Genomic DNA, 22,031 nt, shown 5'->3' on the forward strand with positions numbered 1-22,031 from the left:
AGCACCGATTAGTTGAGGAGAAAAGGGATGAAAAGAAAATAGAGGGCTCTGTGGGAGGGAAAGGTTGGAATGACCTTGGAGTAGATACAAAGATCAGCACAACATTGTAAGCCAAAGTGCCTGTACTGTGCTGTAGCTCCCTCTGCACTGTCCCAGGTCAGAGAAAGTACAGAGTAAGCCTCCCTCTACATTATCCTATCATCTACTCCCAGGGCAAAGACAGCATAGTTGCAAAAGCCTTAGGTCCACCAGGTTTGGGAACAGTTATTACCCTACAACCATCAGGGTCCTGAGCCAGCGGTGGATAACTTCAATCACCACAACTCCGAACTGATTCTACGACCTGCAGACTCACTTTCAAGGCTTCCTTACAGCTCTTGTTCCCAGCACTGTGGATTCTGGTCAATTGGGACACACAGGTTGCGCCAAGAGACTTAAAAAGGAATATTAGATTAGATTATGGGGACATTCAGTCCTCGTTTATTGTCATTTAGAAATGCATGCATTTAAAAATGATACGGCGTTCCTCCAGAATGATATCACAAGAAAACACAGGACAAACCAAGACTAAAACTGACAAAACCACATAATTATAACATATAGTTACAATAGTGCAAAGCAATACCATAATTTGATAAAGAGCAGGGCACGGTTTAAAAAAAAGTCTCAAAGTCCCGGTAGCCCCATCATCTCACGCAGGCGGCAGAAGGAGGAACTCTCCCCACCATGAACCTCCAAGCGCCGCCAACTTGCCAATGTAGCACCATTGGAAGCACCCGACCGCAGCAGACTCTGAGTCTGTCCGAAAACTTCGAGCCTCCGACCAGCCCCTCCGACGCAGCCTCTCCGAGCACCATCCTCTGCCGAGCTCTTCGACCCCGCCCCGGCCGCCGAGCAACAAGCAAAGCTGAGGACTTGGGGCCTTCCCCAGAGATTCTGGACCACACAGTAACAGCAGCAGCGAAGCAGGCATTTCAGAAGTTTCACCAGATGTTCCTGCGTGCTGTCACGTCCATCTCCATCAAATCAAGATTGTGCACGGCATCCTACTTGACAAATGACAGACATCATCACCAGAGTGGCTGCTGCGAGCTGTATCGCGCCGCCATCTTCTCCTCCCTCCTTATTTGTGGTCTTTCAGCTTTTTCTAGCAGCCTAATCGAATCACAATTCATTAGCAAGGGCGATTAAAAATGAGGAGAGGCCATTGTGTGAATGAACCAGTGTTACAGTAGGGGCTTGGGCTCAACAAACTCAAATGAGGTACATTTCTGGTTAGTTTCTTCTTCGTTCTTTGTCTGTTAGTTCATAGTTAGTGCAGTGAGATTGGCTCCAGGGGCTGTGTTGTGATCTTTGTTTGAAATGTGGAAATTCCAGAAGATTGCCAGTCTCCCAGATAACCAGGTGCACTGAGCTGCAGCTCTTCAGGGAACACGTTAAGGAACTGGAGCGCTGTCCCGGTGACCTTCGGCTCATACAGGAAAATGAGAAGGTGATAGATAGGAGTTGCAGGAAACAAGTACTTGGGTGACTGTCAGGAGAGGGAAAGGAAGTGGACAGCCAGTGCAGAGTACCTCTGTGGCCGTTCCGCTCCGTGATAAGTATACCTCTTTGGATACTGTTGAGGGGGTCACCTACCAGGGGAGAGCCACAGCGACTGGATCTCTGGCATTGAATCTGGTGCGGTGGCCCAGAAGGGAAGAGGGGAGAAGAGAACTGCAGTAGTGATGGGGAGTTCCATTGTTAGAGGAGCAGACACAAGTTTCTGTGGGCGTTAAAGAGACACCTGGATGGTATGGTGCCTGGTTTAGGGACGTCTCAGATCAGGTCAACAGCATTCTCAAGGGGGAGGGGAGCCAGAAGTCTTGGTATTTTTAGCAGTAACCAACTCACTGTCACTGTAAAGAGGGAGAAAAAGCAAAGGAGGAGAACAAAGAAAAGACAAAGAAATTGTGGTCCTAAAAAAAACTAGCTCAGCAGAAAGATGAGGCACATTCCAGTGATAACATGCGGCCTATGGAATAGTCAGATTCGAGAGGTGTGACACCTGATGTAGAAAATCTTGGAAGCTTCTAGAAAAATACAGAATCAGCAACACTCCAATTACTGAACAAGTACACACGGAGGTGATCATATAAAAATATGAGCAGCATAGAAAAAGTTAAACTACGAGAAAAATAGCAACTCTTTAAGAAATATAATGAGTACTGCAAAATGGTGAGATAGTATTCACAGGGTCGTGAACCATTCAGAAATCTGATAACAGGGATGGGAGGAAAGAAGCTGTTCTTCAGACGCTGTGCATCTTCAGGCTGCTGTACCTGCTGTCAGACAGCAGTAATGAGAAGGCTGCCTTTCTGTCGTTAGTGGTGGGGAGACGAGTGCCCAATGATGAGTCTACAACGCTCAGCAACTTTGCTCAGTCCTGTAAATTGGAGCCTCCATACCAGGCGATAATGCAATCTGAGCATGCTCTCTGCGTAAATCTGTTGAAATTTGCCGGAGCCTTTGGTGACATACCAAATCTCCTCAAACTCCTAATGAACGATAGCCACTGGCCTTTGGGATTGATCAATATGATGTGTTCAGGGTGAGCTGTTCCATGTAAGGGCGCATGAAATGAAATGCAGTGAGATATTCCCCTGCCAAAAGTATTCGGTGATGCTTTGTAAAAAGGAGGTTTCAGATGCCAAAATGGAAGGGGGTGCAGTATAAATGGAGCTTTGTGAATCAGTGGCGAATTTCTTTTCCTCCGCCACGTCTCATGCTGGATGTCGTCAACAGGCGATGAAGAAGTTCCCATGCCGTCTCTGCGAACGGTCATTCTGTTCGGCGCCCAGTTTGCGAAGGCACGTCCGAGTGAACCACGAGGGGATCAAACGTGTTTACAACTGCAGGTAACTGAGCCTACTACCGGCCAGAAAACCTCTTCCCCCAGAGACTCGAGGCGGGACTGGTGACAGCTTACCAGGGAAACGCAGCCATTGTCCACTGGACAATATAGAGGGGAGAGAGATGGAAGGGTGGGGTGGAGAGAGAGATAGAGATGGAAGGGAGGAGAGAGAAAGACAGAAGGGAGGGGAGAGAGAGAGATGGAAAGTGGGGAAGAGAGACTTGAGGGGAGAGTTGGAATGGCAGGAGGGGTGAGGGAGAGAAGCGGGAAAGATGAGCGAGAGGGGAGGAAGGGGTGGGGGAGAGATGGAAAGGCGGAGTTTGAGGGACTGAAAGGAGGGCTAGGGGAGAGAGACGGAAGGGCAGGTGGGGTGGGGTAGAGAGCGGGAGAGGGAGGTGGGAGGGTAGGCAGGGGTGGGGAGTGAGATGAAAGGGCAGGAGGATGAGAGGGAGGCGTGGAGTGAATGAATTGGGAAGGTGAGAGAGACGAGGGAGAGGGGAAAGTGGCGGGGAGAGACGGAGTAGGGGGAAGAGAGACTGGGGGAGAGTCGGAATGGCGGCAGGAGGGGTGGGGTGAAGATGGAAGGGAGGGGTGGGGAGAGGGACGGAAAGGGACACACCATTAGCCTACAACTAGCATTCTCGCAAATTTGGAAGGAGAAGCTTCATAATGGAGAGGTTGCAGTCTTTCCATTATGAAGCCTCTCCTTCCAAATTTGCGTGAATGTATGCCAGGGAAAGGGAATCAAAAGCTAGTGGACCAGGTTTAAGGTAGGTGGGGAAAGATTTAAAAGGGACCTGAGGGTCAACTTTTTAATGTTGTGGACATGTGGAATGAGCAAGTGAGCTGCCAGGGGAGCCTCTCGGTGGCTGTGGAGGAGGCTACAGGCAGACCAGTAGAATGGAGAGCTGGAGCGGCAAATGACAGTAAGGCCAGAATTAAGCACAGATTTCCACAAACTTCTCACCCAATTTCTGTTTGGTTTGACAGTTTGGGTAGTTTTGACTTGGGTTGTTTCCTCGGGAGAGGCTGAGAGGAGCCCTGAGGAATATAAAAGTATGCAGGGCACAGAAAGTCTCTTTCCTGCCTGTAAAAATGTCAAATTCTGCAGTTCATGCCTTCAGGGTGAAAAGGGGAAAGTGTGAGAGAGATCTGGGGGTAAATGTTTTCTTACACAGAATGGTGGGTGCGTGAAATGGGCTGCCAGGGATGCAGGTGGAAGCAGATACAATACAGCAGTTTAGAAGCTCTTTAGATAGACACATGAAATGAATATGGAGGAATATAGATCATGTGCAGACAAAGACATTTATTTTAATTTAACCTTATGTTTAGCCATTGTGGGCCAAAGGGCCTATTCCTGTACACAGTTGTGACCTCCTGCCTGTCTATTTTAACCATTTCCAAATACCACGGTCACTTCCTCCTCCATATCAGCAGCAACTCCTTCCTCAGCACTCTCCTTTGCTCCTAAAATACCTTGTGTTTTGAAGACTCTTTAAATGTTTACAAAGAATTCCCTCTGTTTATTTATTTAGCGATACAACAGTGTAACAGGCCCTTCTGGCCAAACAAGCCCACGTCGCCAAATTACCTCATCTTCTGCCTAGTCCCACCTTCTTGCACCTAGACCATGGCCCTCCATCCCTCTCTCATCCATGTACCTACAAACTTCTCTTAAATGTTACAATTGAACCTGCTGCTACCACTTCTGCTGACAGCTCGTTCCACACTCGCACCACTCTAAGCGAAGCAGCTCCTCCTTAAATATTCACCTTTCACCCTAAGCCTATGACCTCTGGTTCTAGTCTCACCCAACCTGAGGGGCAAGCATTCACCCTTAGTTCCTCCCTGCATGTTGTTTGGCGCACGGGTGCAACCTGGCTGCTGCTTTACCGTTTGTCTGTTTTACAAGGGTAGCACAACGTTCAACCCAGCACAGATGGAAAGCTCGCAAGGAGCCGGCCAGTGACGTACCCTGGACCTCATGTTCCAAGTCTGAGTGTAGAAACCAGATCTCCGGGTAGCCACCCACTTCAACTCTGCTTCCCATTCCCATTCAGATATGTCCATACATGGCCTCCTCTACTGCCATGATGAGGCTAAACTCAGGTTGGAGGAGCAACACCTCATATACCGTCTAGGTAGTTTCCAGCCCCTTGGTGTGAACATAGAATTCTCCAACTTCCGGTAATTCCCTCCCCCTCCCTTCCCCTATCCCTATTTCACTTTACCCCCTCCCCCAGCTCCCTCATGGTTCCGCCTCCTTCTACCACCCATTGTTTTCAGGGCTATGACCTCAATGCTTCCTCTCCCCCACCCCTTTGTCTTTCAAATTACTGGTCTTTCAACTGAAGCTACAAGCATTCTTCAAATCCTTCCCTATCTTTCATTCTTCAGTCCTAACAAAGGGTTCTGGCCCAAAACATTGACTCATCGTTTCTAACTGATGCTGCCTGACCTGCTGAGTTCATCCAGCGTACTGAAAGTGTTGCTTTGATCACAGCATCTGCAGATTATTTTGTGTTAACCACTACACTGCCAGCACGAACCATTTCACTCTACCTACACCTCTCATAATCTTGTATACCTCTAAGATCGCCTGTCTGCACTCTTTGAAGGTTCTTATGAGCAATTAACCTGCTACCCCGTATGTCTTTGGAGAGAGGGAGGAAAGCAGAACACCCGGAGGAAAGTCACGGGGAGAACGTACAAATTCTTCACAGACCGCAATAGGAATTTAACTCACGTTGCTGGTGCTGCAATAGCGTTACACTACTGTGCCACCTCGTAAGTGGTGCACACAGTCACCTCACGTGAGCTGCTATCACACCCCGAGTTTAAACACCCTGTTAGAAGCGTGCGATCAGGTACGACTCAGTAGTGACGTGCAGCCTCCCGTTTCAGACACTGCATCAAGGGCAAGCGGACTTTCAGCAGCCGTCTGACATTAGAGAAGCACCTGCAAGTCATCCATGGCATTAACTTGGCCGACCACATCCAGGACCAGGAGAACCTCTTCGAGAGAGTCAGCATTAAGGTAAGATCAGCCGAGACAAGTGCACACAGCAGAACTACAATGTTAGAAGATGAAGTAATGGCCCTGTTTAATTTGCATTACAGGTAGAACTCAGACACTGCCACAGTATAGGGGTAACTTACTTCAGTTATTAACCTTTCAGGGTAATTTCAGGTATTTGAGTTATGAGAGAAAACTCCGTTTAATTGAAAGATGTATTTGGTTAGAGTCATACAGAAGAGAAACAGGTCACTTGGCCCACAATCTGTACCAGCTATCTATTAAAACTAATCTTGCTCTCTTCCCATTTTGTTCTTTGCACGTTCTCAGCAACCCCTCCCAGATTTCAATTCTCAGTCACTTAGTCGGGCTCGTTTGGACTCTGTTGGACGCAGCCAGAGGAAAAATTTACTGTGGTCAGTTAACCCAACAACCTGCATGTCTTTGGAATGCAGAGCCACAGTGGTGCTGTGGCTCAGAAGGGAAGTGGGGGAGATGGATGCAGTAGTGATGGGGATTCCATGGTCAGAGGAGCAGACAGGAGATTTCTGTGCTCGTGAGGGAGATACCTGGATGGTATGTTGCCTCCCAGGTGCCAGGTTCAGGGATAAAGGGGGGAAGGTGAGCAGCCAGAAGTCTTAGTGCAATTGGTACCAACAGCATGGGTAGGAAAGACGGGGAGGTCCAGAAGAGAACATATAGGGATTTGGGTAACACTGAAAAGCAGGACCCCCAGGGTAATAATCTCTGGATTGCTGCCTGTGCCATGCGCCAGTGAGGCTAAGGATAGGATGATTTGGCAGATGAATGCGTGGCTGAGGAGCTGGTGCGGGGGCCAGGGGTTCAGATTTCTGGATCATTGGGATCTCTTCTGGGGAAGGTATGACTTGTACAAAAGGGGCAGGTTACACCTGAACTTGTGGAGGACCATTATCCTTGCAGACAGGTTTGCCAAAACTGTTGGGGGGAGGGGGTTTAAACTAATTTGGCAGAGGATGGGAACTGGAGTGATAGGACTGAAGATGGGGCATTTGATATAGAACTAGATGCAGTGTGTAGTGAGACTGTGTGGAAGGACAGGCAGATGATAGGGCAAAATTGCAATCAGTGGAATGAGTTGAAGCGTAACGGGGAGGGGATCGAAAAGGCTGATGAATACAGGACTGAAAGTGTTAAATTTGAGTGCATGCTGTGTATTAAATAAGGTAGATAATCTAGTAGCACATCTAGAGATTGATGTTGTGGGCATCACTGAGTCGTGGCTGGAAGTAGGTCATAGTTTGGACCTTAACATCCAAGGATACACATCGTATCGAAAGGACAGGCAATAGGGGACTCTACTGGTAAAAAATGAAATCAAATCCTTCGAAAGAGCTGACATAGGATCGGAAGATACAGAATCTTTGTGGGTGCAGTTAAGAAACTGCAAGGGTAAAAAGACTGTGATGAGAGTTATATATAGGTCTTCGAACAGTAACCAGGATGTGGGCTACAAATTATAACAAGAGATAGAAAAGGCTTGTAAAAAGGTCAATGCTACCATAGTTGTGGGAGGTTTCAACATACAGGTAGATTGTGGAAAATCAGGTTGATGCTGGATCCCAAAAGAGGGGATTTGTAAAATGCCTATGAGATGGCTTTTTAGAGCAGTTTATGGTTAATCCCACTAGGGAAAACACAGTTCCAGATTGGGTGTTGTGTAATGAACCAGATCTGATTAGGGAGCTTAAGGTAAAGGAACCCTTAGTAGACAGTGATCATAATATGATAGAATTCACCCTGCAGTTTGAGAGAGAGAAGAAAAAGTGAGATGTATTCCGGTCAAATAAAGGGAATGGCAGAGGCATGAGAGAGGAGTTGGTCGAAGTTGATTGGAAGGGATGATGGCGGAAGTTTCTGGGGGCAAGACAAGGCACAGGATAGATACATACCAAAGATGCAGTATTCCAAAGGGGGGATGACACCACCGTAGCTGACAAGGGAAGTCAAAAATTGCATAAAAGAGAGTAGATGTAATATAGCAAAATTAGTGGGGAATTAGAAGATTCGGATAAAAACCAAGAGAAGATAACAGACAAAAGCCATAAGGAGATAAAAAAATGAAATATGGAGGTAAGCTTGTGAATAATATCAAAAAAGGATACCAAAGATTTTTTCAGATATGGAAAGAGTAAAAGAGAGGCGAGAGTGGACATTAGACAGCTGGAAAAATGACACTGCAGAGGTAGTAATGGAGGACTAAGAAATGGTGGACAAACTTAATAAATGTTTTGCATCCGTTTACTGTGGAAGGTACTAACAGCGTGCCAGATATTCGAGAGTATCATGGGGCAGAAGTGAGCGTTGAGGCCTCTGTCGGTCAGGGTCAGCAATGGATGTTGTGTCCTAGCTGTCTAGATATGGAGCCCTGGGCAGTACAAGCTGTTGCCCATGTAGCGAGCTGTCCTTCTCCATGCATCTGATGAACTGGAAGGAGCACCAAAGATAGGTACCGTTTGGCACCGGCAACATTGCAGGAGTTACCAGTCAGCAATAAGCTCGATGTCTTACTGCCAGTTCTGGATTTACTCCCAAAGCCTTCCCCATGAGTGGGTATAGCCGCAAGGCAGTTGAGGTTCAAGAGGAGTTTTCCTTCTCCTAGATGAGCTGTCAACCGTGGCTGACGAGCCCCATCTGCCCAAAGCGACTGGTTTTAATGCACCAGTAGCCCACCTTTGCCCCTTGTCCTGTCAGTAGAAAAGTTTCCGCTGGGCTTAGTAGCTAAACCACATGTGAAGGCCAGGAGCTGGACTTGGTTAACCGTCAGAGGCTATTAGAGGCCCACGCCATTGGATCATTTAATAGGGTAGTGGAAGCTTGTCCCCATTTCCAAACCCGCCCCCCCCCCCCCGGCTATGACAACCTTGAGGAACCAGAAGTAAGTGTAGTAGATATTAGCCAGGGAGTGGTGAGTCTGGAATTCTTTGCCACGGGCAGCTGTGCAGCCCAAGTCTTTATATATATTTAAGACAGAGGTTGATAGATTCTTGATTGGTCAGGGCATGAAGAGGGTACAAGGAAAAGGCAGGGGATGGGGCTGAGAGGAAAATTGGATCAGCCATGACGAAATGGTGGAGCAGACTAGATGGACCAAATGGCCTAACTCTGCTCATATATCTTATGGTCTTGTACTAAGAAGGTGCTTGGGAAGCTGAAAGGTCTGAAGGTAATTAAGTCACCTGGACCAGATGAACTACATTCCAGGGTTGCTGAAGAGATTGTGGAGGCATTAGTAATGATCTCTCTAAAATGTCTAGTTTCTGGAATGGTTCCAGAGGACTGGAAAATGTCACTCCACTCTTTAAGAAGGGAAGGAGGCAGAAGAAAGGAAGTTATAGGCCAGTTAGCCTGGCCTCAGTGGTTGGAAAGATGCTGGAGTTGATTGTTAATGATGTGGTTCAGGGGTTCTTGGTAGCACATGATAAAATAAGCCAAATTCAGTATGGTTTCCTTAAAGGGAAGTCTTGCCTGACAAATCTTTTGAAATACTTTGAGGGTTGGAACAGACAGGGTAGACAAAGGAGAGTCAGTAGATGTTGTTTACTTGTATTTGCAGAGGGCCTTTGATAAGGTGCCGCAATGAGGCTGCTTAACATGCAGGCCCATGGTATTACAGGAAAGATATTAGTATGGATAGAGGCAACACACATCAAAGTTGCTGGTGAACACAGCAGGCCAGGCAGCATCTCTAGGAAGAAGTACAGTCGACGTTTCAGGCCGAGACCCTTCGTCAGGACTAACTGAAGGAAGAGTGAGTAAGAGATTTGAAAGTTGGAGGGGGAGATCCAAAATGATAGGAGAAGACAGGAGGGGGAGGGATGGAGCCAAGAGCTGGCTCGGAAACGAATCCTAAAGCTAACTGGTGTAAGTTGGCGACAGAGGCACGTTCCAAGAAAGGATATATGGCTGTGATAGCGAGTCTGAGTCAAAGTGTGGTCGAAAAGTTGAAGAGCCAAAGAAATTACAGATGGGGAGCTGTGAGAGATGGTTTCACTGAACTCCCGTCGAAGAGAGGATCTAAACTTCTTCGGTGTAGGCATCACCGGAAGAGGCTTCACAGTAGTGAATTTAAAAACGCAAACAACAGGAATTCTGCAGATGCTGGAAATTCAAGCAACACACATCAAACTTGCTGGATTGGCTGACTGACAGGAGGCAAAGAGTGGGAGTAAATCAGACTTTTTCTGGTTGGCTGCCAGTGACTAGTGGTATTCCACAGGGGTCAGTGTTGGGACTGCTTTTCACGTTATGTCAGTGATTTGGATGGCAGATTTGATGGCTTTGTGGCCAGGTTTGCAGGCAATGCGAATATAGGTTGAAGGGCAGGTAGCGTTGAGGAAGCAGGGAACCTGCAGAAGCACAGATTGGGAGAATGGGCAAAGAAGTGGCAGATGGAATATAGTGTAAGGAATTGTATGGCCATCCACTTTGGTAGAAGGAATAAAGATGAAGACTATTTTCTACAGGGGGAGAAAATTTTTTTTTAAATCAGAGGTACAAAGGGTCCTGAGATTCCTTAGGCAGGATTCCCTAAAGGTTAACATGCAGGTTGAGTTGATGGTAAGGTAGGCAAGTACAATGTTAGCATTGATTTCAAGAGGACTCAAATAAAAGAGCAAGGATGTAATACTGAGGCTTTACAAAGCATTGGTCAGACTGCGCGGAGTATTATGACCAGTTCTGGGTCCTTGTTAAGAAAAGATGTACTAGCATTGGAGAGGGTCCAGTGGACGTTCACGAGAATGATTCCAGGAATGAAAGTGTTAAAGTATGAGGAGGCCTGTACTCACCAGAGTTTAGAAGAATGAGGAAGGGATTTCAAACCTTTGAATTCAGTGGTTTCTGGTTAATTGGGCCACCAGTTAATTGGGACAACTCTTAAAGAACAAAAACAAATTGAGAAAATAGCCAGGATTCTTTTTGTTTATTTGGGACACTATGTTGCTTAATTGGAACAGGACACGGTCAGTCGCACGCACTCGTGTGACTGTTGGACACTACACCGTGCTTAGAGCAAACATTTGCATCAGTTACATGTGCTTGTGGTATGTTATCCATGCATGCAGACAAACACCGACTCAAAAAGCAGTGATTTGTGATCATTTTGCTTTTTTATTTTGACTTTTAAAAAAATTTTGAGACCCTTGCCAAGATGCCACGAGAAGATTTGACACTAGCTGAAAAAAATTATCCTACTAGACCAAATTGAAAGCCATCCACCTAGCACCACTCATCGTCCGCTGGCAGTGACAACTGGAGCGGTGAAATCCTCAACTGCACGCTTGATACATCAGCAAGATAAACAGCAAGACAAATGAACGTTATGCGAGGGACAGCAAGGAACACTCCCTTTGCTCCAAACACGCAACACTCTCAGGTTCGAAGAAAACAATGGATCATGTAACTGTGCTGTGTTGTGCAGATATGTCAGCAACTGTTACTGGGAAGTGCGTTAAACCTCACTGCTCTAAGTGGCTGAGTTTGGATAGTTTGCTGTGCTGGTAAGAATGCATGGATGACATCTGAAATTTTTAGGAAATGGCTGATGAGTTGAGATATGGAGCTACAGTGGAAATCAAGCAAGGGAGGGAACGTCAACTCAGACCATGAGAGGCCTGCGTCAGGCATTTTCATGCCTTACGAGGTGCAGATTGGAAGTCCGTGTGGGACGTCACTCGTCGCACAGACACTAGAGCAATGTGTGGTTAAGTGCCTTGCTCAAGGACACAAACACGCCGCCACAGCTGAAGCTCGAACTAGCGACCTTCAGATCACTAGATGAACACCTTAACCACTTGGCCACGTGTCCACATCAATCAAAATTCTTGACAATTGTGCAGCACATCCGAATGTAGAATGTTTGAGAGGCATCCCGCTGTGATTTTTGACAGACAGTGCTGTCCAACATCCTTGGTACAATAGAAATGGGAATAATAAAAAAAAAATTAAAGTTGTATCGCAGAAAGTTGGTGAACCACCTTCTCCAAGCAATTGAAGAAAATCTACTTGCATCTTCGACAGCCAAGGAAGTGAGTGGAAGGGTTAATCTTTCACAGACAGTAGAGTTTGTCACTGATGGTTGGCAAGAAACAAGCAGCAAGACAATACAGAATGGTTTTCCTCACTGAGGTTTCAAACAGTCAGGCTTGGAGATGCCAAGTTAGGAACTACAAAGAATTTGAAGATATTGACAATCATCTTGAATGTTACAATGAAAATGAAGATTTGGAGGATGCAATCACTGAAAACATTTTATCGCAACACCAGGGCGGGGAATACAAAGACGAGGAAAGTGATAAGGACAGAACAGACCCTGAGCTAGTGACTACACAGAATGCTAGGCAATTTATTATTGGATTACATCACTTCAAGCAGAAAGGCAATGTAGACAGTCCATTATCTGTACTGTATGCGCTGATTTTGTTCATTTATAGTCAATCAAAAGAACACAGCAGCTCATACTCAATGAATTCCTCCGTCAATAACCATTACCAACTAATACAGTTTTATAGTACTGTAGTTTTGATAGTGTTCTAATTTGTTCCTTGCTTCATTTAAATACATAATTTATTACTTAGTTAAACGGTAGTTTGTCTTTTTTTATATATTTTTAACTACTTCCATGAAACTTCAATAAATTGCTGCTTAATAGAAAACATACTGGTCCCGATGTGTCCCAATTAACCGGAATCCACTGTATTGAAAGGCCTAGATAGACTGGATGTAGAGAGGGTGCTTTCTATAGTGGGCGAATCTGGGACCAGAGGGCACAGCCTCAGAATAGAGGGATGTCTATTTAGAACAGAGATGAAGAGGGGTATCTTTAGCCATAGGATGGTGAATCTGTGGATTTCATTGCCACAGGCGGGTGTGGAGGCCAAGACTGGGTTTATTTAAAGCGGAGGTTGATGGGTTTTTGATGGGTAATGGTGTGAAGGGTTACAGGGAGAAGGCAGGAGAATCAGGTTGAGGGGGATGGAATGGCAGAGAAGACTCGATGGACCGAATGGCCTAATTCTGCTACTGTGTCTTATAGTCTTATGCAAAGTCTTGGGTCTGGAGGGACTGAGATATTAGGAGTGTATAGGCGGAATAGAACTTTATTTCTTGAAGTGTAGAAGACTTAAGAGGTGAATTTGTAGAGGTGTATAAAATAACGAGGGGCATAATCATGACTTGATTATGAATGCACCCAGTTGACGTAGCAAGAACTGGAGGGCTTAGGTTTCAGGTAAGAGAGTAAAGATTTAAGAGGAAAGTCTAATGCCTGTGTGGAATCAGCTGGCAGAGGAAGTGGTTGAGGGCAGGTACAGTAACACCCTTTGGACAGCCACGCAGATGGGAAAGGTTTTATTTATTTAGGGAAACAGTGCAGAATGGGTTCCTTCCGGCACCACCCAGCAAACCTGGACAACCCAATTGACCCTGACCTAATGATGGGACAATTTACAATGGCCAGATAACCTACCCAGTACTCCGGTACGTCTTTGGACTGTGGGGAGAGACGGGAGAAAACCCACACATTCCACAGGGAGGATGTACGGAGAGGACACTGGGATTGAACTCTGACACCTGAACTGTAATATCGTCGTGCTTACTGAGACGCCCTAGAGTTCAGAGAGTGTGGGGTCAAATGGGACTAACCTGGATGGAGCACCTTGGTTGACATGGACCAGAAGGCCCAAACGTCCTGCTCCCATGCTCTATGAAAACCAAAGCACTTGGGGGAAACAGAGAGCATGTCCACCTATAGTACCAGAAACTAGGGCTCTGACCCTGGGTTCCTGGTGGCTCAAGGCTGCAGTTTACCCTGCTGAGCCACTGTACCACCCATTTGTGAGAAGTTTTTCAACTCCCTATGCTGTTACATGCATATGGTGGTCACTTTATTAGGTACAGCTGTACACCTGCTCATTAATATAAATATCTAATCAGCCAATCATGTGGCAGCAACACAATGCATAAAAGCATGCAGACATGGTTAAGAGGTTCAGTTATTGTTCAGACTAAACATCAGAATGGGGAAGAAATGTGGTGTAAGTGACTTTGACCAGGAAATGATTGTTGGTGCCAGACAGGGTGGTTTGAGTATCTCTGAAACTGCTGAACTCATGGGATTTTCATTCACAACAGTCTCTAGAGTTTACAGAGGATGGTGTGAGAAACAAAAAAAAACATACAGTGAGCATCAGTTTTGTGGGTGAAGATGCCTTGTTATTAAGAGATATCAGAGGAGAATGGCCAGACAGATTCAAGCTGATAGGAAGGCAACAGTAACTCAAATATCCATGCATTACAACAGTGGTGTGCAGAAGAGCATCTCTGAATGCACAACATGGAGTCGCAGGAGTTCCCAGTCAGCGTGAGGGACTCCAATTCTGGATATTTCCCTGGGGTTTATCCCCAAAGTTTTCCCCGTGAGTGGGTATAGCCACAAGGCAGTGTAGGTTTGAGATCAAAATTTCCCTTCTAGATGAGTTGCCAACACAGCTGACGAGCCCCATCTGTCCGAAGTGATTGGTTTTAAGGCACCAGAAACCTGCCTTTGCCCCTTCTGTCAGTGAAAACGGTTCTGCCGGGCTAAGTGGCTGAACATGAGGGTCAGAGACTATTTCAGATGCATGCCATTGGGAGCCTTTAATAAGTAGTGGGAGCTTATCCCCACTACCTCCCCTAACTGTGATAATCTTAAGGAACTGTACCGCACAGAAAGCAAGCCCTTTGGCCCATCTAGTCTGTCTTGATCTAGTCTTCTGCCTAGTGCCGTCTACCTACACCCCAGTTACAGTCCTAAATACCTCTCTCAATAGGCCATTCAGCCCTTCGAGTTTGCTTCATCATTAGATTTTTAAATAGAAAATAGGCCTTCGTTAGTCTCATGAGACCATGGATTTGCGCCTTGGAAGGTTTCCAGGGTGCAGACCTGGGCAAGGTTGTATGGGAGTCCAGCAGTTGCCCATGCTGCAAGTCTCCCCTCTCCACGACACCGATGTTGTCCAAGGGAAGGGCACTAGGGAAGATGCAACTTGGCACCGGTGTCGTCACAGAGCAATGTGTGATTAAGTGCCTTGCTCAAGGACACAACACACTGCCTCAGCTGAGGCTCAAACTAGCGACCTTCAGATCACTAGCCCGATGCCTTAACCACTTGGCCACGCGCCGACATCATTAGATTATAACTGATTTATTACATCTCTCAACCCCATTCTCCTGCCTTCCCCCTGTAGCCTTTAACACCCTTACTGATCGAGAACCTGTGATCCTCTGTTTTAAACATATCCAATAACTTAGCCTCCACAGTTGTCTGTGGGAATGAATTCTGCAGATTCACCATGCTTCGCCTAAAGAAATCCCTCCTCATCTCTGTTCTAAAGCAGCAGAGTGACCCTCTGGTCCTAGACTTGCCCCACCACAGGAAAGATCTCCTCCATGTCCACTCTATCTATGCCTTTGAAGTGCTTTAGCGCTTAAGGGATGGGAGCAGCTTTAGGACATTTGAGTCTACTCCACCATCGAGGTAGTGCAAAGTATAACACTCACAGGCTGCAGAATAAATTACAACAGCAACAGAGAAAGTGCATTGCAGTAAACAGTAAGGTGCAAGATCATAACGAGGTAGATGGTGAGGTCAAGAATTCACGTTATCGGACAAAGGACCATTCGGTAGTCTTACAACAGCAGAGTGGAAGCTGTCTTTGAGCCTGTGTGGCAGAGGTGTGTCTGTGTCTGCCTGTCTGCATCTGGCTCTCTCTGCTTGGGAGTCTTTCCAACTTGACGTATGCATGCGCGTCTTTATCTTTGCCGCACTCGTGTGTGTGTGTGTGTGTGAGATCCCACTCACTGGGTGTTGCCTGGCCCACTGTCTGTATCTGTCTCTATGTAGCTCTGTCTGTATAGACGCACACGGATGTCTGTGCATCGAGCTGACTCTGCCCGTGTGTCTTGCCCCACCACAGACCACCATCCGGAAGCGAGCTGCCTCGCGGGACGGTCTGGAGCACTGCGCCTCGGAGGGCGCCAAGAGCCGGAAGGTGAATGGGAGCTCGCCGTACCGCTGCATGAAGTGTGGCTACACCACCGGCAGTTTCTCCGACTTCCACCAGCACATCCCCCAGCACCGGACTGCTGCCTCCTCTCACCAGTGCCGTCAGTGCGGCCTTTGCTTTGCCGCCCACCCTTCACTCACCCGCCACCTCTTCATCGTGCACGGGCTAAAGGAGTCCGAGGGGCCCAAGAGTGGTGTGCAGGCGGGAGAGTCCGACAGCCTGCACCTGGAGGGCAGGGTCATCTGCGATGTGTGCGGAAAGCTGTTCGACAGTGAGCCGCTGCTAAAGACCCACTTCCGGACTCATGGGATGGCCTTCATCAAATCCAAGCAGAACGGCCTGGATAAGTAACACCTTCATTCCTCTTCCCCCACCCACCTCCCTCCACGCTCTCACGGGAGTTCCACTGGACCGGTCTCGGAAAGAGGGTGGGTGGGAGGGCACCTGGCAGGAGTGAGGTGTTTGTGGGCTGAGGAGTGATGCCATTGACTGTGACATAATCTCAGGGGGCAGAGGGCTGTGGCCCCTGTTCCCCAGGGTTACTGGAGCGAAGGCCCTGGGGTGAAGGAACATGAGGAATTAGGGATTGACCCACCAAGATTTCCCCTCGTCCATCCCCCTAAAAAATCCATTTGAGTTGATATCTCTTCCCATGGCTAGCCAACTAACCAGCCAAGTCCGTAGATTGTAATGGAGCGGACGGTGAGGTGGGTGAGCGGGTTGAATCGGCCGTGGCCCTGAAGGATGGGGAGGGCAGGCTGGTGCTTACCCTTGGTATATTCTAACAGACGAGCAACCCAAAACCATCCCAAATTTTGATCTGCTTCCTCGCTCCGATCCCGAAAACACTGGGTGGGTTCCCTCGAGCACCGGGCCGTTCCATCTTCCCTCCAGGCTGGCAGGGAGAAGTGGGGTGGGGGGAGCACCCACCAGCTTTTCGATGTTGCCTATTTCAAGGGCAGAGTTAGCTTCCCCTCATTCACCCACGATCACCTCAAGGGAACAGATGTGGCAACTTTTACACTTGAAGATCATTCCCATTTTTCAACTGCATCCCGGAGGGAGGTGCTTTTGGAAAGATACCCAGTGAGGGCACTCAGCTCGCACTACCCTGGCCTGCTTTATATTCCCCACACCCCCTGTCCCTTCCCCTTAAGTTGGGTCTTCCCCAGGACCCCACTCCTGTCCCTTCCCAAATCCCTGTTTCGGGGGCTTGGGCGTTTCCAGCCTCTTGAGGAGTGTGGTTTTCCGGGGAGTGAGGCAGATAGATTTGGAGAGTGGCCAGGAGCTGAAGGTACAGCATTTTCCTCCCTCCCTCTCTCCTGGTGCGTCTAGTCAAGTCTGAAGGCACGAGGGGTAACAGTGATTGGCCAGACACTCGAGTCACTCAGGCTGATTTCTCTAAGGCAGGAAGTTTCCGACAGTTCTCCTGCCTCCCCCGCGGATGCTGCTCGACCTGCTGAGTCCCTCCAGCAAATCGCTTGTTCGCTAGCGTGTGGCCCTGCAGCACCCCACAGCATCCGTTCAGTCAGGGGCCGAGGGATGGGACACCAAGCTGCGATGTGGGGGCAGTTCCTGAGCTCTGTGTCCTCCTCCCTACAAAGAAACACCTGTATACCCACCCCCCTCCTCCCCCAGGCCCCGGACACCACTGTTAACCGAATCCTTACCCACAGCGTTGGGCTGGATCTGACCTTGGCGAAAACACATGGTTAGACAGCACACACCAGCTACTGGGCCTCACAGTCGGCCCTGATGGGAGCGGAGGGTGGCGGAAATGGACCTTTTATTTTTTATAAATTTTTGTGAATCATCTTGAACTTGCAAAGCCCCAATTGTTCAGGGGCATTCTGGCTGGTTTCTGGATGTGAAATTCCCAGGCCTAGTGGCTGAGGAGGTTGGGGGGTGGGGGGTCAGAGGTGATGATCTGGGTCACTGGGATCTGCACTATTCCCTCTCACTCTGATCTCCCAATGCCTCCCGTGATTAGAGAGTCTGGTGTACAGGGGGTAGACAGAGCCCGTGTGGCCAGGAGGTAGGGTAAGAGAGCCTTGTTTGGGGGGGGCGGGGGGGGTGTCAGTTACTTATGGAAGAGTTGAAATTTGCACAAAACACAGTCTCCTGAGACTTTAAAAGGGGCGCGAGGGAGGGTAGAGTTTCTGATTTCTGTGAGACAGCGGGGTCCACATCCTACCCGGCAGTTTGCAGGGAAGCTGTGGATTCCTGGTGACATTGGAAAGTAGACCCCGGACGTGTCCCCGCCTGCCATTCTTCTGCACTGTTCTTTCAACATTAAACCCACTACCCCCCCCCCCCACAAACCACTGCTGCCCCAACCACTGGCAACTGGAATGGCTGCTCGGGACCAATGCCCTCGCCCCCCACAATCAGAGGGCGTACCACTCGTGACCTGCTTGCTTTTCAGGGACGTGGGGCCAGGACCAAGAATTTCCCGGCAATCGGCACCCTCACCCACCCCCTTTCATTGCGTGACTGCTCGTCTCCCGTCCTGTCTAAGGTGGGGGCTGTTACCACTGGCCCCCACACCTCTAAAAACCCTGGGGGAGAATAGGTGTGGCATTCTGCAAGCAGGGACTGGGATAGGAGAGACCCACCGCGCCCTGCGGGGTGCATCTCATACACCCGAGGAGATAGCAAGCGAAATTTACCGTCAGTGTACGTAATCGATCAATGTGTCCCCCTCCTCTATGTGAAATGAGGGGTAGAGGAGCGCACGTGCCTAGCCCCTTCCACAGCACTGTCGAGATTCTGGATTTCAGAGGTCTATTCTTTAAAGGAGCAGTTTCCTTCTCACTTTGCAAAGAAATAAATTGTAATTTTTATTTAGAATTTATTTATATATTGAGATTGTAGTCACAGAGAATAAAAAGATTTCTACTGTTTGATTTTGGTGTTGAAGGTGAAAGAGAATGTAACAAATTTGCATTAAAACTTTCACAAGAATTGTTTAAATTATGTTGGTATTTGTTGTATTGCCCAAGTCACCTTGATCTCCACATGCTGGACGTCAGACCTGTACTCTCCTGAAAGCACTGAATCTGGTGTCTGTCTGTACATAGAGACTTTCCAATTAATTCCACTGTACAGAATCCCCTGCACTCTCCCATCACACACTCCCAGGGTATAGACACAGACAGTCATACACTGTCCCATCACACACCCCCAGGGTAGGGGCACTAGGGTATAGACGCACAGATTCATACCCTTTCCATCACACACCCCCAGGGTATAGACACAGAGAGTCATACACTCTCCCATCACACACTCCTGGGACAAGAGCACCAGAGGTTGGAACAGGGCAGGTAATGCACAATTAGGTGTTAAAATTCCCCCTGTAATTAGACTTGTTGTCTGCCCTTTTCCCGTTTGCTGAGAGCACGACTTTGTGTTGCTGCATCTTACATTTCCACCTCTTGTATGACACTGAATAGAGTGGAAAAGCAAATTGTGTAAGAGATGCGGAGAGATATAGGTGAGTGGGCAAGGATCTGGCAGACTGACTGCAATGTGCGAGGTCATGCATTCTGAAAGGAAAAATAAAAGCTTTGGTTATTATTTAAATGGTGAAAGATTTCAGCTTGCGTTATGCAGATGGTGTGGGAGTGTTTGTGCATGAATCGCTGAAAGGTGGTTTGCAGGCGCAACAAGTTACCAAGAAGGCCTTTATTGCTAGACGGACTGAATTTAAGAGCAGGGTGGTTATGCCGCCCAGGGTACCGCCGTCATCTGCATCAAGTGTACAGACAGACAAACGATTGAACCAACATACAAGCGAGTGTAAGCGAAGCTAAAACGACGAGGGGAAACCCCGCAATGAAAACAACAGTCGGGACCTCAATCCAACATTGTGCAGTTGCCAGAGTCTGCTGAACGCCAGTGTCAGTGGCATTCCAGATGGGATACCGAACTGATTTACCGGGATGAACTGGTTTACTCAGCCGGCTCGCAATCGGATGTGTTACCGCTGTCTTAGATAACGTGAAATTTGTTGTTTTGCAGGAGCAGTTCCGTGCAAGGAGATACAATTGCTCTAAACTACAAAAGAAATAAATAGTGCCAAAGCAAAGGCAGTATTCAGGGACCGATCAGAAAATCTGATGACTGAATTGTTGAGTCCGCGGCTGCTGATGGTACTGACAAGAAGGCATGTTCCCCATAGTTCACGTTTATTGTCATCTGACTCTACATTTACACAACCGAACAACAGCGTTCCTCCCGACCACGGTGCGCACCCACAATATACGCATCACACACAGCACGTGGAACGAAATATGACCAGAAGCAACTTAATAAAATATAATTGTGAAATGCATGTACTGTACTGTACAGCACGGGTAAGCAGCTGGCAGCGCCAGTGACGAGATCCGGTGGTGGCAGGGTGTTCGTTGGACTCACAACCTGAGAGAAGGAGCATTTGGTGTCCCGCGCGTCCTCCGTGACGAGAATTGCCGGCATTCACACACCCTCTGCGCGAAATCGTGTTTCTTCCACGCATCCGTCCCGCATGGCGCCGGTGTTCCCTGGTTCAGAGCCCACAGTGCGGATGTACACGCTGTGTTCACGCCGCCGTGCCCCGATTCTGTCTGTCTCGCTGAATTTAGTGAGCGGTCCGGGGCTTCGAGAAGGGCGGGACAGAAGCAACGGGGATGCGACACCTGAATGGGATCGGAATCAGGTTTATTAACGCTGAGTTCTCTGACCTAAAAATGTTGTTTTCCGGCGGCTGTACGGTGCAAAGAGATTAAAGCTACAATCAATTACAAAGATAAACGGACGACACGCTGTTCACGGGTTCAGAGACCGTGATGGCGGAGGGAATGAACGGTTCCTGAATCGTTGAGTTTGGGTCTCCGGGCTTCTCGCTGCCGGTAGTAATGAAGCGTCTTGGGTGGTGAGGGTTCTTAGGATGGATGCCGCCTTCTTGAGGCGCCGCCGGGTGCAGATGCCCTCGATAGCGGGGAGGGGCTCGCTGACTCTACCGCCCCGTCCCTGCGTTTTCCGCCCCTGTCGACGCGCTGTCTCCTGTTACAGGGTTCGCGGGTGCTGCCCCTCCCCGAGTGAGGCGCCGGTAGCCGCCAGTGGAGTTTCCTGCCGCCTGGAAGTGAGAGCTGATACCTGTCTCGGATAAGCGGCTGCCTCCCGACAGGACATTCACACCGTCAGTCTGGTTGGTGCTAGGAGCAGGGCAGAGCAGGAGTCTGCCGAAACATACGGGGTGTCTGACCCCCGGAGTGTGTGGGGAAAGGGGGAGTGAGTGGCGGATTTCAGAAGTGGGCTCTTCGAGGTTAACCTGGTGCATTTCCATCTTTGTCCCATGTTCAGGAGTTACCCGTGACACAGAAGTTTTCTCTACCGTCCCATCGCACATTCAAGCAGAAAGTGGAGCTCCCTCGTCTGCATTGACCTATCACAGACTCCTGGGATCAGACACAGAGTGAAGCTCCCTCCACACCGTCCCATCACACACTCCCGGGGTCAGACACAGAGTGAAGCTCCCTCCACACCGTCCCATCACACACTCCCGGGGTCAGACACAGAGTGAAGCTCCCTCTACACCGTCCCATCACACACTCCCGGGGTCAGACACAGAGTGAAGCTCCCTCTACACTGTCCCATCACACACTCCCGGGGTCAGACACAGAGTGAAGCTCCCTCTACATTGTCCCATCACACACTCCCGGGGTCAACACAGGGTGAAGCTTCCTCTACACTGTCCCATCACACACTCCCGGGGTTAATTTTAATTTCCCTCCTCATTCCCACACCATCCTGTCTGCCCTCGCCCTCGTGTGCCGCTAGTGTGAAGATAATTACAAACCAGAGAGGGGTGGTATGCGGGGTGGGGGTTTGGTGAGATGGAGGTAACTGGAACGAGACGGGGCGGCACGGTCGCGTAGCTGTTTACGCAACTCTTTCTAGGGCGGCAGCTGTAAGATCGCGGCTCAATTCCCGCTCTGTAATTAGTTTGAAGGGCCCGTGATCGCTTGGATTTCCTCCGGGTGCTGCGGTTTAC

General features: G+C 48.5%; 1 protein-coding gene across 4 annotated transcripts in view; it reads left to right on the top strand.

Annotated features, from left to right (window-relative positions):
- LOC134343043 (zinc finger protein 687-like) overlaps positions 1-19,556 on the top strand; it is an 88,241-nt gene extending 68,685 nt beyond the window's left edge. For all 4 annotated transcript variants that reach the window (XM_063041876.1, XM_063041877.1, XM_063041875.1 and 1 more), the window contains exons 8-10: positions 2,785-2,897; positions 5,801-5,933; positions 15,908-19,556. In XM_063041876.1, coding sequence (XP_062897946.1) covers positions 2,785-2,897; positions 5,801-5,933; positions 15,908-16,348 — 687 coding nt within the window. In that variant the 3' untranslated portion in view covers positions 16,349-19,556. The remainder of the gene's footprint in view (positions 1-2,784; positions 2,898-5,800; positions 5,934-15,907) is intronic.
- Positions 19,557-22,031: the final 2,475 nt, after the last annotated feature.

This window comes from Mobula hypostoma, chromosome 2 (assembly GCF_963921235.1).
Source record: "Mobula hypostoma chromosome 2, sMobHyp1.1, whole genome shotgun sequence".
NCBI lineage: Eukaryota > Metazoa > Chordata > Chondrichthyes > Myliobatiformes > Myliobatidae > Mobula > Mobula hypostoma.